This window comes from Acartia tonsa, chromosome 2 (assembly GCF_053477335.1).
Source record: "Acartia tonsa isolate MP-2025a chromosome 2, ASM5347733v1, whole genome shotgun sequence".
NCBI lineage: Eukaryota > Metazoa > Arthropoda > Copepoda > Calanoida > Acartiidae > Acartia > Acartia tonsa.
This window is the reverse complement of record NC_137261.1, coordinates 2,173,746-2,190,694: the sequence shown is the minus strand read 5'-3', so window position 1 is coordinate 2,190,694 and position 16,949 is coordinate 2,173,746. Positions and strand designations below refer to the sequence as shown.

The 16,949-nt window shown below is 30.6% G+C and overlaps 1 protein-coding gene across 1 annotated transcript in view; it reads left to right on the top strand.

The window, feature by feature from the left end:
• Positions 1–13,398, top strand: part of LOC145312356 (fatty acyl-CoA hydrolase precursor, medium chain-like) — a 149,474-nt gene extending 136,076 nt beyond the window's left edge. The window contains exons 26-32 of the mRNA XM_080151595.1: positions 2,967–3,089; positions 4,177–4,253; positions 4,713–4,793; positions 9,274–9,543; positions 10,227–10,313; positions 10,861–10,895; positions 11,253–13,398. Of these exons, the coding sequence (XP_080007721.1) occupies positions 2,967–3,089; positions 4,177–4,253; positions 4,713–4,793; positions 9,274–9,543; positions 10,227–10,313; positions 10,861–10,886 (664 nt within the window). The 3' untranslated portion in view covers positions 10,887–10,895; positions 11,253–13,398. The remainder of the gene's footprint in view (positions 1–2,966; positions 3,090–4,176; positions 4,254–4,712; positions 4,794–9,273; positions 9,544–10,226; positions 10,314–10,860; positions 10,896–11,252) is intronic.
• Positions 13,399–16,949: the final 3,551 nt, after the last annotated feature.

The following is a 16,949-nucleotide window of genomic DNA, read 5'->3' as shown; positions in this document are numbered from 1 at the left end:
TAAATTATATATTAATGTTTTATATAAAATACCATACTGACACGGCATTTTATATAAAATACCTTACTGACACTGCTTAAGTAATAAAGTTGTACTGGTGCGGATCGATATTTTAGTGAGTGCGCAAGCGATTTAACAACACCGCGCCGAAAATCTTTTAAAAATCAGGTGCGCTGTTGCTTACCACCAGTGCACCTACGGTTCACCTCTGATTCGCCCCGATTCAGCGCACCATAAAAACGATTTAAAGATCAAGCTCAGAAAATCTACAGTCAAAAAGACAAGTTAATTGAATAAATATTTCATTCAAAAATATTTTATCAAAATGACCACACAAATTCCATATATATAATGGACCTTCTAAAGGTTATTTTTTTTAAAGCTTTCGAAATTGTACCTAACTCTTATTGGAATTATCATGCAAAGTTAAATTGACGATAATGGATCTCCATCAAGGACAGACCGACCGTAAATTAAGAGCAGCTTTGGTTGTAAAAATCCTATTATGCATGTATATTGTTTAAAAGTAGCCTAAGAAAAATGCTTGGTAGAGTGCCTTTAAAAATGACGTCTTAATTAAAGATATTTATAGGCTTTAGGAATTTGTATAGCCACCTGGTATGTAATATTGGGTGATAAGGGGAAATTAAGGGTTTGATATATTATTAGAATTCCAATAAAAAATAAACATTTTATTGGAAAAATTAAATTAAATTAAATAATACACTCAACATTAAATAAAATATGAAAAGAAAACACTTAACAGCTTACCTATTTAGTTTTCACCAAAACATAAAATGATAAAATATTCTTTAACAGACGCGTCCAGCTAAAAGATTTCTCTACGACTGGGGTACAATTAGAATAATCATTATTCCCCCCCCCCCCTACAATTCACCCTTGATGCACCCCAGCCCCTTGGATACATTTCCTTTCCCCCTTAACCTTCAATACTAAAATCGTACTGTCCAAAATAAAAAATTTATTTAAATAATTTCCTACAATGGAAATGTATAACAATTAATCATTGTAAGGAGTGAGACAATATGTTCTTTTTTTTAAATTCAAAAATATTCAATTTAATTCTTATTGTAGGTTAGCCCTTCTCAGCCGACATCCTTAAGATACTTAACCGCTTGAATATTATTCATAATATTGAGCAGCTTAAGTTTACATTATTTTTTTTAAAGCTTTCGAAATTGTACCTAACTCTTATTGGAATTATCATGCAAAGTTAAATTGACGATAATGGATCTCCATCAAGGACAGACCGACCGTAAATTAAGAGCAGCTTTGGTTGTAAAAATCCTATTATGCATGTATATTGTTTAAAAGTAGCCTAAGAAAAATGCTTGGTAGAGTGCCTTTAAAAATGACGTCTTAATTGTCTTATATTGGTCTATGATTATGTATACTGGTCTGCCATTGGTAATTTATTCCGTGTGTTGACCTATAACTTGTCATTTGTATTGTATGACGTCATTTTTTTTATAGGCACTATTGCAGTTTGAAACTAAAATATACATTTTGTTTATGTCGGCAATAAAAATCTCCTAATTTATTTGCTTGTGTTTGATTCAATAAACTAATCACAATCAAATCAATGAAATAAATTTTATTTTTCGCAATCATATGAAATGATATCATCACCAAAAAATATATAAAGAAATGTTGAAATGCATCTGATTACATCTGGTGTCAATAGACATTTTGTCCGTATGGAAATAGTATAGTCCATGCCAATATACAACTGTGATTACACAATATTATCTTTTATATCCTTTATATTGTAGCTTGTAAGGGCGCACTTGACTTTTAAGCGTTGGATCTCGTAAAAAATTGGCTAACATTTTTTTGTATTTTGCCATGTGTTGACCAGCCCCTTATCAGAACAACAGCATTTTAAAAACTTCTGATATAAATTTGATGTACTTTTTTACAGGGAAAAAAACTGTAATTTTTTTTATTTTACTAAACTATCTAAAAAAAGTGGATTTTTTTTGAAGACGTTGAATATATTTAGCAGTATGGGATGGGGAGGGTGGGTTGGGTGGGAAACAGTCCACTTTTTTTCGCCCAATATAAAGAATGCCTTTGGTTGCAAACTAACTCGTGTATGGAATACACCAAAACTGAAACATGTGCACATTATACAAACAAAATAAGGGGTGCAGGTATAGAACAATGGGAAAATATTAAAGAAGGAAATTTTAAAGCCAACAAACACCTTTAAATAGATTTAGAATATTAAGGGAAGATTGATTTTTTAACACAACCGCATATTAAACTGGTTGATTTAATATTTCAATGTTTAAACTTTTCTACCTATAATTTTGATTTAAGGGTTAATTTAAGTACATTTTTATCCCTTAGAATCCTTGCAAATATCTTTGACTCATAACCTAAGAAATATTAAGTTTAGTTGTTAATTTCAATTCTGTATTTGTTTTACATAATAGTTTTCTCTATCTCTGATATCAATGACGTTAGGAGAACAAAATAGTTTTTTTTGGGATAAAATTAATATAACCTAATGAAATTACAATGCGTTCTCTTATTTAATAATGTAATTTTCACGAAATGAAAATATAACAAAAAAGACAACATCCATAAAAGCGAAGATTAACCATATATATAGTAACAACGAATACCATAATTTAAAAATCAAGAGTCTAAATAAACAAAAGTTGGGCCATGCAAAGAAGACGAAGTTTTTTTTTAAATGGCAGACATTACCTTCTTAAGATTTGACCTCAGAAAGGCTAGGCATGAGCTAGATATCCGATATAGACCCTAGGTTGTGTCTACTTGTTAAATATGCCAAGACGCTTCGATAGACACCTTAACAACGATTCTAGCCCATACCTAGCCCTATTCTGCTATTTACTTCCCTTCCATGACCCTTTGCATACTCCTAAATTCTAGTGCAATCATTAAGGACTTCTAAAAACCAATGTTATTTACAGGTATAGTTTGTCTAACAGCAGCGATTGTGCCCCGGTGAACTTAACCCAACCTGTAGGATCCCATCCTCCAAGTTTGTCTGGTAGTATCAATGGGTCAACCAGAAGTCAATCTAATCAGTCCAGGTAGAATTGTTAATTGAAAAATAGAAACCTATATAGGCATAGAAATTATCAATTAAAGACAATTTTTGTCTAGTTTTGTGTGTTTGTTTATGTGTACAAATAGAAGGACAAACAAATTTGTACTTTAGAGTATAAACACAGAATTTGATAGTAAAGTTTAAAGCATCATGTTTACAGGATTTAATATGGATATTCACTATTCTAAATTATTAAGTAATACCTTATTATTTGTGTGAATTACTACTAAGGATATATGTCAAAAAAGATTACTTACCTATTTAAAAAAAAATCTCAGTTTATATTTTATTTTAAATGATTGATTACAACATTAGATTTAAAATGTTTTGACGTAAAATTGTAATGACATGATAAATATCGACTATATTAGTATATATCTTAAACAAAAGTTATCATGGATGACCAATTATCAACGTTACTTGATTCCAATCAATTTAAATAGTGAAATATGCAACCATGTTTGTGCTAAAAATATGTATATAATGTGATCCTGAAAAATTCAATATTATTCTTTCATATTGAAATATTGAATTTTTAAAATTAAACCAAATCAATTTCTGGACAATACATCCAGTTTTAAATTAAATTATTTTAGAATTTCTAAAATTTCATACTGGGATATTACATTTGAAAAAAATAGAGGCCTCTAAACATTTAAAAAGTAATAATATATTGTGTTAAATGCTCAGCAATATTTTTAAAAATATAAGTATAAAAGTATATATAAATCAGTGAAGGCTACAAATTGCTTACTGCAATACCTACATAAGAAAAATTGCATACAATAGTTATGCTTTAATAATCAGTATAAAATATATATTGTACTACTAGCATAACACAAAAGGGCCAGATGAAATTAAATTTCCAGTATCACTTCGAAACCGATTAATAAATGGTGGATTAAAACTGGTTCTCAGCCATACTGAAAAATAATTTGTAGCTTCGTATTTATAAGCAGTTTTCTACGAATATAAGATAATTTTTTTATTAGCCCGTGCCTGTGGTTTTTTTTATACCGCGCAAAACTGTTTATAATACGTTGCGATAAACAAATATACCTCTATTTTAGACGCCAGAGTTGTAGGATGTCCTATAGCACCCTTCCAGGATCCTCACAATTCACTGGTAACAGCCAAGTTTTTCCAGGTATCTAGATTAAACCTTTTCATTGAAAAAATAATATTTTTTCTCCTTTATAAATCCTGAATATTTTAAAAGTTATTTTACCCAACTCCTCGCCAATTCACTAAATAATTACTATTATGGGTGGCGTAAAACGTTGAACAGCTCCTCTTTCTCGGAAACTGTAAGAGATATTAAGACACAGCAAAGTACTATTTTTTAAAATTCAGGTATAAAATATAATTGAAAACCACAAAAAAATTTGCTTCGCGGCGTACTTAAAAGATCTTTACTTTTTGACAAAACATAACATTGATAATTTTTTGTGGTTATTACTTTTTTCCCCACCCCTCCCCCCATCTCCAAAAGAAACTTACCTCCCTAATAAGGGTGTAACTCTCCAAATTGAGCTCATTGTTTCATACTTAAATTTTGTATTAAACCAAAACAAGAGATATAGAGCTATTTTATATTTTAATTTAGGCCCAGGAGGCCAGGGCTTCACAGGTCCCGTGGCCAATGCAGCAGCCTACCTACCCCCGGCTCAGTTTGCAGACGGACAAAGTAAGTTTATAGTTATGGAACTGAGGTAAATTCTTAAAAAACTTTTGCCCCACTAAAATCAGTGAGGCAAACTAAAAATTTAGAGGGGATAATTTTGCCTCACTAAAATTTTAGTGGGGAAAACTGATTTTAGTTGGGCAAAAGTTTTTTTAAGAATTCACCTCTGGTTTAAGTATGGCGTCGAAACCCATCAATATCCGACGCATTGAAACCGGTTCTGAGTCATTCGGAAAAATTACGCGAACAATCCTGGAATCAATGCTACAATTTTCCATTTTACTGTCCGCGGAAAGCTGTCTATAATTCGATGTCATAAATAAATATTCTTTTAACTGTGCAAAACATTCATAATCCTTATATGAAAGTAACAGGATTCGTGTGTGTCAGTCTGTCTGTCTGTACAGAAGGATCTTGCCAACTGCTAATCCGATATGGTTCTCTTTAATAATGTAGCTTCTCATAGATCTATTTTGGAGAAGGTTACCACCACCCACCCAAGAGAAATCGCCCCTAGAAAAAGATGATCCGGCAATTTCTTTTTAAAATTTATGTTTTAGACTAAACATTAAGGGTAGGGTGTGGTCGTGATACCCAGAAAGTTTTTTCTACTTTTGCTTTTTTCAACTACAATCAAAATGGGAGCTCGAATTCAACCATCAAACACCTCAAGTACCCCTAGATGCCTCTAAGAGTGTAGCCGCTAGTTAAGATTAAACTATTACCTAGACTATAAAAGTTTTAAAGATTTTTAATCAATATAATAGATTTGAAATCTGCATAAAATTTTAAGGATTTTTTATAAAATTCGTTTTTTATATAATTCTTTATTTTATAGTATTACCTTCTTTTCATGACTACCAAGGTTTTTTTTATTAACCCTTAACAGTCGGGCCCCTTGCCGCACCTTAATCAGTCGGGGGGGGGGGGGGGGGGGGCGTTCAACGCCCCCCCTCATTAGCTCAGTTCCTATTAGAGCTAGAGGGCTAAAAATTTTTGTGCAAGTCCCCTGTGTTATGGTGAATTTCCGACCTTAAGTAAGTCAAGGTCAATTTCCGCTTCCTTCACCCTTTTATTTAACAACCTTTGTTTTTAGGTCCTATTTTACTTAAAAATTTCAAACGGCTGTAATTTTTTTATTTTTAAAGCTAGAAGAAAATTTTTTTTGCAGAAAATGTTTATTTTATTTAAATTTTATATTTGAAATATCAAAACATAAGTTTCAGCGGCCGCAGCTGTACTTGGCAGCTGCCAGCCGCCGCAGTCGGCGGTCGGCGGGAAAACGGCGGCGGATCTTTATGAAATTTTAATACATTATGTAGACATGTAAGAAAAGCTTAAGTTTAAAATTTGAAGTCTCTAAGTCAAAAATTGCGGCCACAGGAGCATTTTAAAGATTTCTGGAGACCTGGAGGATCAGGACTTGCAGGATCATACCTGGAACCTGAAATTGACTTGAACACCTGTATTTGATGTACTACTAGAGGATATTTTAGTATTTTGGTAAGATAAAATGCTTTGTTTAAATCAAAAAAAAAATTTTGTCTTTACCTGGATGACCCTGCCAGGTTTGCTGGCATCCTGTGCCCGCCAGGATGGAGATATTCAAAAAATTCTAACTCTCAGTTATGTGTCATACCCATACTTAAAAAGTCAAGCAGTTTGGGCTCTTTATCTTTCACACACAGAAAATGAGATAGAAAAAACCGGATGGGGGGCCCCCCCCCCCCCCCCGACCGTTAAGGGTTAAAAAACATAGCTCGTAGTATGCTTCTATTTCCTGTTTTTGTAAAAAAAAAAAGATAAAAATTTGACAATAGAGAAATAGCTGCAAGTATAGTATTGCATTAAAAAAATGTTAAAACTATTTTAAGTGGTATCTTGCAGTGTATATGTACTGAGCAACTAATTGAATTGCATAGTATGATAGTACTTTGATTGTAATAAGTCACCTTTTACAAATATGTTACAACTCTTCTCATTTTTGATGTCCAAAATTTTTCCATTCTATTTACATATATATATAATCGAAGCAATGTTGTAATATAAGCTAATGAGGGCACAAATTTAAACTAATCTCCTTCCCAACCGGCCCTAAAATACTTTCTGTTTTTGGTAGTTTAAGATACGTGGTGAAATATATGGTTAAATGACAACAGAATACTCCAAAAACATTAATCCAAATTTGCCTTTCATTGCCTATAAAAAATGACTCCATACTGGCCTACCATTGGTCAAATTGGCCTATCATTGGGCATTTGTATTGCATCACGTCATTTTTTATAGGCACTTTAAAAATACTGTAAAGCATGAAAGTAAAGTTTGTATCTAACAATCTGTATGTAGCTGTAACTAAATAGCTTGGAAAATTGAAATCACCCTATTTCCCCACAAATCCTTTCTCTTGTCATTTACGATTTTCACACGCATACTTTACCAACTCACTTGAAATCCGTGCTTTAAATCCGAGAGTAATTTATTCTTTGTAAAAAAAACTAAAGATTTTTATGGGTAAACTGGTACTAACACCCAAAATAAATAATAATCTTATAATCTTAAATTATTAGAAATTATTTATTTGTAGAATGCCTGCTTTAATAATGGTTACTGATAAAGGTTTATGTTAGGTTTAAATAAATGCTTGTTTTTTTCCAGCGTGGTAAAAATAAGTAAATTGTTAGTCTGATAATCTCATTTGGTCTAAATATTGTCAGCAGATTTCATTTTCTATCTAAGCTTTAACTAAACTCAAGTGACATACAAAAAATATTTAGTATAACAGGAAATACAAAGAAAAAAGCATTTCTTATTCTTTCTTCATATTACAATACAATCATTTACCTAGAATTATATTTTATTAGTTGATATTTTAGTTCTATATGATTATCAATTTTTATTACTTTTTATGATTTAACAAGAACAAAGTAGACCATGTATATTGTGCACTAAATAAAGTTTCTTAACATTCAATAGATAACCCTTATCAATAAAAACAAAAAAAATGTTATATTGTACAGTAGATTGTATGCACAATATAACGTTTATAGGTCGCTTGTAATTTTTAGGCTTTTTTTTGTCTGTTAAAAAATAAAGAGCCACACAAATCATGAGTGAAATAACCATTCCGGAATACATTTTTTTATAAGACAAAATAGAAAGTTGAAATATGAGAGAAAAGGTTAATTATAGATATGACACGCATTTTAGAAAACAGCTATTTCAGAATGCAGTTTCTTTTTTTACAAGTTTCCTTGACTATACTATAAAAGTTGATGGTATTAAGAAGATGATTTTATGTCCAATAAAATTTGATTTATAAACTTAGTTTTATAGATATTTATGCTGCTTCTAACCAACTATTCTTGGTAAAAAGAAGTTGAAAGTAAAATAAAAGTTGTATATTTAAGTTAAACGAGTGTTTTATTTTAAATCTGTGATTTATTAGATTTGTAAGGACCGCAGCATAGTAGATTTAAATAGAAGTTGGATTTGAAAATTTTTACTGAAAAGGGATTCAATAGCAGACAAACACCTTTGTTTATTTTTTGCTTTCAAGTTAGACAAGCGACAAATGATATAATTTCTAGAAAGCCTAACTTTATCAATTCATAGCTCATCTATCATAGGTTTTTTCGTTTGCTTCACGCCATACGTTGTACTAAACTATAATTTTTTACAGGATATAACTTACAAAAGAAAAGCTTTATCTTAAAAAATAAAGACTATTTATACCTGACTCATTATGCAAACAAAATGAAAAAAAATATGCTCTTTCATTTCAAAATCTGTACACAATTTCAAACAATGACATTTCTGGAATGTACCTCCACTGTTCTCCCATTGATTGATTTAGGAAGTATGTCTCTACATTATCTTTTTTTTAGATTATAAATATGAAAGTTTTGAAACAAAACAAAAATTCATGTCATACATTTTAGTAAAGAAATCGTGTAATCTTTTGAAATGACTGCAGTGTACTCAGTTTATAAACCTATTTATAAAAAAAACAAAATTAAATTTTAGAAGTTTTTGTATTTTTTTAATATAAATTTGGGATACTAAACGCAAACAAAGATCGAAACATATTAGACATATTGTGTAAAGCGGGGAAATATATATACTTTTAATTGCATTGTATTTATAATTTATTACTGTTTTTCGCGGAAACAATAATTATGACGGCGGTAACAATTTCCTATTTGAAACCATTTTGATGTTAAGTTTACATTTGAAATTTAAACTTTTTTTTAAAGTCAAATATGAAAATTTTACAATTTGTTTTCTGTGCATTCAGTTAGAAACAACAGTATACCTAATATTTTTTTAAAAATAAATCATATATATCAAGATACAGTAAAATTATGAAACACTATTTTTGTCTTAATTGTGGTCATATTTGTTTGGAGGTAAAGCAAGTATCATGTTTTACTATTTTCTTTTTTTTTCATTTGATATCTGTGACTAAATATTTATTTATTTTTAGATTCTGAATGTTCTGATAGTTTCTCAATGAGCGGAGTCATACCAATCGGAATATCCACCCTCCCGCGTCGGTGTCACCAGACTATGGGCTCCGACACTCAGCCCCTTATTGTCGGCTCCTCGTTTCGCGGCGGCGGCGGTAACGGACAACCGTTGTCCGTGTCGGGGAGCGGCGGAGCCTCAGCGTACCACGGCGGGGCGCTGGTAGGCGGGAGTGTTATTGAGGCGAGGTCTTATGGGTCCTCCACGCATAGAGTGGATCAAACTCCAGGTATCTTATTAAATATCTCAGTACCCAATAAAATATTTTTTTTTACTGCTGAAGGTAATACGCCACCGAACTATTATATTGATATTAGGCTGAACATATTATACATGGGATATTTGCACGAAGTGCATTGACTTTGGGTACTTGATATAGTGAACCTTTAAATGTTAGCCATACTGTTTTTTTGTGAAAATAAGCCACACGTCAAAACTGCATATACCTCAAGAGTATGATTTTAAAGTCTTGATAATTTTAAAACTACGTGGTAGAAATGAAATCCTTTCAAATTTATGCCCAAAATTTAGTTTCTCGTATTCATTCCAATCCGGTGGATAGGAACCGGTTCTCATCCATACGAAAAAACTATGTCTAGCATCGTATTATATCCAGCTTTCTACGAATATAAAAATGTACAATCATGAGATTAAAACCAGTTTTTTTAGCCGGTGCCTTTGGCACCTCGGGGCTAAAAAAACTAGTTTTAATCGCATAATTGTACATTCTATATCCACGGAAAGCCGTTTATAATACGATGCGAGAAATAACTATTAAATTCTTTAACAGGAAATATATGTTGTTAACTAAATTCAAGTTAAAATTCATTCCCCTTTAGGAAACGCAAGTATAATAATGCAATAAAGACAATAATCATATGATATAAAAGTTACTAGAAAACATAATTTAAGGAACCCAAACACTTCCTTTGAAGAGTAGTTTAAAGAAGCCGTCACAATCTACACGACCTGACATGCACACTGAATCAAAAATTTCAGGTAAATATAACATTATATTTATTAACTCTTAACACTATTCGGACCTCAATACTTGAATGACCCTGCCAGCCAGGATGGAGATATTCAAAAAAAATCCAACACTTAGTTATGTGTAATGCCCATATTTAAGATGCCACTTAAGGATAGCCTTCTATCTTCACACACAAAAAATGAGATAGAAAAACCTGGAGGGCTTAGAAAAAGATCTTTAGTAAACTATGAAATACATATTACATATGCAGGTGGAGTTGTTTGAATTAAACATTTTTTTCTTTAGTTTAGTAATTCATCTACCTAATGTTAATCTTAATTAAAACATCCAAAATGTAGGGATACTTTTAAAGTAAATGAATTAGTCTCGGATTAAACACGAGGTAAATTGTAAAGAAAAAAATAATTGATTATGTGGATGTATTTAATGGAAATCACAGTGAAAAAAAACTTATATTTTTATCACACTTAGCATGACTAAAACAATGGAAATTCTTTTCTGATTGGGGTATTCATTAGAAAATAATTGTTAAATTAATTTATGTTTTTGTTTTAGGAAGCCTTGAGGAACTAAGAGTATGACAATAAAAGGAAAATTTACACTAATAATATCGAAATAAGAATGAATATGTTTTTTTTATTGCTATTTCCAATACTTTCTTTTATAGCTCGACCATATTGGAGATTTTTAAATCTATTTGCTTAATGTTACTCACCCACCTTTGACAGAATATCAGATCTTTTTATAAACAAATAAAAGATTAAAATAGTTTTGAATATTTTCGTATATTATGGACCAACCGGTATATTTAATACTAAAGTCAAAGGTCGACAAAGAAGCAGCAAGTTCAATTTAAACGTTTTTACGTCTATCAATATGTGGGAGGACATAAAAAGTTTTTAACATAATAATGTTTGAACATTTAGTGTTAATTTTAAAATATACAGAAATAAAGAGGAGGGGAAGATTGACCACAGAAAATTGAGCCAAATAATTTTTGTTAAACATTGTTTAAACACTAAAAATATACTAAAACAAGTGAAAACTTAAAAATAAGTAAAAAAAAAACACTAAAGAAATTATATTTATTAAAAAATACCTGAAAAAAACTCGTATAGATGTTTGTAATTATATTCATTAAGAAAGTGAAGTTACACTGAAGTGCAAAGTAAATTGTGAGAAAAGACAAACAAAAGTTTCTAAAATCTTAATTGTATAAACAAAGTTATAGTACATTAATGTGAGATTTTTGCATTACATACGCAAACAGGAAAGCAGAAAGATAATAATCAAACAAGTTTGGTAAATAAGATGAGTATTTGAAAAAAATACCATAGACAAAACACTATGATTTTTTCAAAACCTTGAATATTTACTAAAAACCTTTTCTGCTCATTGTTTTCTAGTACATCTGTGTCCTAGTTTGTACTGAAGAAACATAAAACGAAATTAAATGTTAAACAGTGAAAATGATATAAGTGCAAAACCTATTAAAATAATCGTCGGAATAAACGAGTAAATAATTCTTAATGTAAAAATTTAATTGTCAGTTTAGATAAACCTAAACCTATAGAAAACCTTTGCTTTAGGCAGTTTTTATTTTACGGAAAGATAAAATCGGTTTCTTTTTGTTTAAAAAAAACATTAAATAAAGATTCCATAGACATTATTTATGTCAGTTTTCACAACTGATGTTTCCAAAGTAAAATGAAAATTGTTAGAAGCAAAATAAATGTTTTATTATTTCAACTAAAAAATCATAATAATGAGTACATGTAAACCTTATTTTTAAACATTTTTTCTATCTAAATGAAATTTTTGATTGTTTATATGAAGACTTTTAAAATATTAATTTAAATTCTCATATATATTAAATAGTAAACGAATAAGAAAAATCCACGATTTTAAGATAAATGTACCTATAATTCAAATAAACAATATACGATCTTTGGTATTGCAGCTCCTCTATAACTTGGATAATCCGTATGGCTCACTCATACTTACACATGTCATATGATTGTTAGGGTTTAAGCTGTAGTTAAAAGTAGAGTTATATAAGAATGTACACTTTTAACTACTTGTCTCTATGTATTTAAAATTTTCCATGATAAATTTCTACTTATATTATTATTGTGTAATATTATCAGCTAGTGGCTAGGCTAATTATGAATTTAATTATTTCTACTACTTTTTTTGTTTTAAAAATCAAGGTATTTTATTTAACAAAACTGTGATGAAAAATTTGTTTTTAATTAATATATATTCTTGGGGTATTGATAAAATAACAAGATAATTCTTTTTTTTAAATAAGCCTGAAATAAGTTAAACTTTAGAAGAATTATGTTTGTAACTGGGATGGGAACATATTCTGATGAAAAAACAATTAGTAAAATGGACAGACAAAGAAAGCAAAAGGCAAAATGTACTTTATTAAAGAGAAATATTTTCGAACCGTCGCATTTCTATAAAATCACCTTACATCAGTGCAATGAAGCTTTAAACAAGTTATAATAATTTTTATGAAAAAATAGAAACCAGACCATATATATGGACACTTGTTGTCTGAAGGACTATAATCACCAACTGTCTATACTTTACACAAAAAGATAAGTGAAATCAAGGGAACTGAGGTAGAAAGTCTTTTTGCATATTAGGGAACTTTGATGTTATTAATTGTAATTGCTACCTTTATTAGTATGGCTATCTCTGTTCCATGAAATTAAAGTTTTATCCTCTTGATTTATAGATGTTACTCCCCGGGGTCAAATAACATTCAAGATAGCTGCAACATAGAAAGGTTTCATTAAAAACAAACAGTACAGTGGGATGCTTTCAAGGTGACCGGTTTTTTTCGTATTAATGTCAATTTCGCACTAAAGGAGGAGCTAGGCGAAAGATAGACCCTTTGTCCTTTAGAGTTTTCTCTTGTATGCCAATACCTTTCTATAGACACCGTAACATCCAAGATTGGTCTACTGTAGCTCCCCTGGTAATTTGGTAAAGTAATAACTTGGATTTAGCATTCGTTCACCTTGAAATCATCCTGCTGTAAATATGTTAGACATGGATTTTTAAGAGAAAAAAAAAAATAAACCTTACGCTTTGATTTATCAACAAGAGGGATGTTTTACAGCCAAAAATAAAAATAAACTTTTGGTCTATTTTATCTGTTCTGTTCTACTACTGTTTTTTTTACAAGTCAGTTCCCTTTCCCTAACCCTTAAATAAATAATATACATCTTTTATTATATAAAATTAATATATATTATACGAAATATTATTTATAAATGTTTTGAGAAACCAAACTGACAAAATAAATTGTTTATAAAGAGTCTGCTTTAGATTTTTTGTTTAGAATGGATAGAAATATAAATAATTGTATAAAAACTTGCTTCTATCGTAGATGTGCCAGATTCGTGTTTGAGCCAAACCGCGTTATACTAGAAACTTTAAAATAGAACCTGCTGAAATTAACACAGTTAGTGTGCAGAATGCTATGCCTCAAAAACAGTCACTTTGAAAAGACTCTCAGGCAAAGGATGGGTTATTCAAAGGGTTATTGTCTGGTGGTTGTTTCTTGATTTGAAACTCCTGTATGAGTGACTATTTCAATTATAGGCTACATTTAAAAGGTTATGCCAACCCTGTTCAGAGATATTGCCCCAGGAGAAAGCTATGACTCTCAGAAAAAGGCAAAAGGAAGCAACTGGTTATTAGATATTAGAATTTAATCTTTAAGAATCCACATAACTATACAAACAACGTTTTTTTTTTAAGAATGCAATGTCTTTAGTTTTTTTTATCTAAGTAATTAGTGTTACTTTGAACTTAGCAAAACGTTTGATATTAAATTACTTTTCTTGTATTGTATTTCTTTTATATCTTAAAAAAGCTTTTGAAAGATTAACTTTAATTTTAACAAGTTTTTTTAAAAACCAATAACCAATTGCGTATGTATTTATATTTTGTGGCTGTGTGTGTGTGTATGTACCAGTCTGAGCGGACTTGAGTTTGTAAACAAGCAAAAAGATATGATAAATGTTTTTAAATCTGTTTTTATTTAACACTAGCGGCTACGCCCCTAGAGGCCTCTAAGAAAATAGTTATAAACCTTCCCGGGACCTATGAGAAGCTACCCTGTTAAGGAGAACCCTATCGGTTCAGCGGTTAGCGAGATCCTTCGGTACAAACACACAGACACACAGATACACAGATACATAGACATCCTGTTACTTTAGTATAAGGATTTATTGTAAACTTCCAAAATGTTACATTTTAGTCAAACATGATTGAAAAAATTCAAAGATATGTTATAAACAAAAAAGGTCCATACGTTTATCTTTTATAAAAATCTCGGAGTAACATATAGACTATTTACTTACCCAAATTGTATAGTAGCATCGCTGGTCATTCATTTTAAAAATTATTTAATATATAAGGAATTCTGTGATATATGTATTTATGTTCTAAAATCACAAGGTAAATATTGTAAGAAAAGGATTTAAAAACTCGATATTGGAAAATATTTAATTCAATAAGACCAATCATGTGGATGAAACGGGTTAGAAGATGCGTAATTGAGCTGTTTTAGACTCAAGAAAGGAAAATGATAATTTAGTTATATTATTCATATCGTAAATATCCTATTTAACATGCCCGCCATTGTTCTATCTATAATACAAAGTAGAACGATGTCTGTCTGTCTGTCCGTCCGTCCGTCCCTTAAGATCTTGGCAACCACTAAACCAATCGGATTCTACTCTTCAGGGAATATACCTACTGGTCCTGTGGTGGTTTTAGGCTATTTTCTTGGGGGGTGGGACACCCCCAACCCCCCCCCCAAAAAAAAAAAAAAATTTCTCCTCCCCCATTTTTTTTGTAGGGGATTGAACACAGTACTACGCATTTATATTGATATTATTTGTACTACGTGGTACACTAACAGGATCTAGAAATATTTAGTAGTTAAAGATTATTTTACATGTGGCTGACGTCACACATTGTTTACCCTCTAATTACCTCTAATAGATGCATAGAGAATAAGTTCATATATATGATCGTGTGTGTGTGAGTGAGTGACTGTGAGTAGTATAAAAAGTTTGATGGATTTTTTCAATAGAGAGATTTTTGCTGGTAATTGAAAATAAATGAAAAATGATCCATTTAATGACCTTTTAGCTTTTTTGTTTCATTGGTAAATGTTGAGTACTGAAATATTTGCAGATCATTGTTACTTCCCTGCTATAAATCGTACAAAGTATTGTTTGTTTATGTATGTACATTCCTTTTTATTTGTTTACTACCTGACGTATACATTATTTGTATGGGTACACCGACAAACGTCCTACTACGACAAACGTCCTAATGCGACAAACCTCCTAAACGACAAACGTCCTAAAGGACAAACCTCCTATTTTTTTTAGAAATTAAAGGTCGAATTTTGTAATGCAAGGATGTATTGGGTCCGAAACCATGCCATTTGATAGCCAACACAGACTTTGCGAAAACTGTCGGACGAAAGCTTTGTATAGTGCCTAAAAAATGCCGTTAAATCCGCCTACCATTGGTCAATTTATATGCATACAGTCAATGTTAATCTAGTCTGTGTATTGGCTTATCATTGGTTATTTGTATTGTATGACGTCATTTTTTACAGGCACAATAAAGAGCTTCCAAAAAATGTTTGCTAAACTATCTATTTTTACCTTCCCTTTTAATATTTTTTTTTTAAATCTTCTTTATAAGAAGGGGTTGTATAGAAAAATTAGCACAACAAGTCATTGAAATAAAATGGTTAATTAACAAAACCACCATGCAATGTTCTTTTTACAAAATAATTTGTTCGCTTTTCATTTCTATGCTTTTTATGACGGTTGTTGTTAAGAGTAGGAAAAAAAGAATATTGTTTGTTTATGATAATCATATTCCTTTTATCCTTCACTTCAATCATTTTTTTTATAAGAAGGCAAAAGTCAGCACAATTCCAATATTTACTAGAGGGGCATTAGTGATTACTGATCCTAATTATTAACCTTTTAAGCATACAAGTTGCCGTTTGGTCATTAATAACCCCCCCCCCCCCCCTCATCATTTTAAAAAATATATAGAAAGCTTTTTTCTACCAAGTACCCAAAAATACTAAACCTAACCTAACCTAAAGAAATAAACAAACAAACTTTTCACTTCCCCCCTACCCATTATGTTCATATTCTATTTTTTAGTAGGGGTTGGGAGATATGTAGTACGTACTATTTAACTAAAGTTATTATTCCCCTAAGTTTTTATAAAACCATGGCCGGTTATATAAGGCTAGTTTCTATAAAAGCGCATCCTTACAAAATACACAAACCTTAAAATGTATATTCAGCTTCACTACGGCTCCAGCAAAAAATTAATAAATTTAATATGTCCAGCTGTATATGTCTGACAGCTCCAGCGAAAAATAACCTCAACTCCAACCTTAGCTCTCTTGAAGGATGGTCTTGACCATAGCAATATTAGTGCAGAGTAAAATATTTCAATTTTGCTTTTCATTTCGTAGATATGATTATAACAGTTTATCTAAAAACATTAAATGTATGACCATTTTAATTTCATTCTTAATTAAAGTTAAATTCCTTTCTTTATATATAGATAAGAATAAA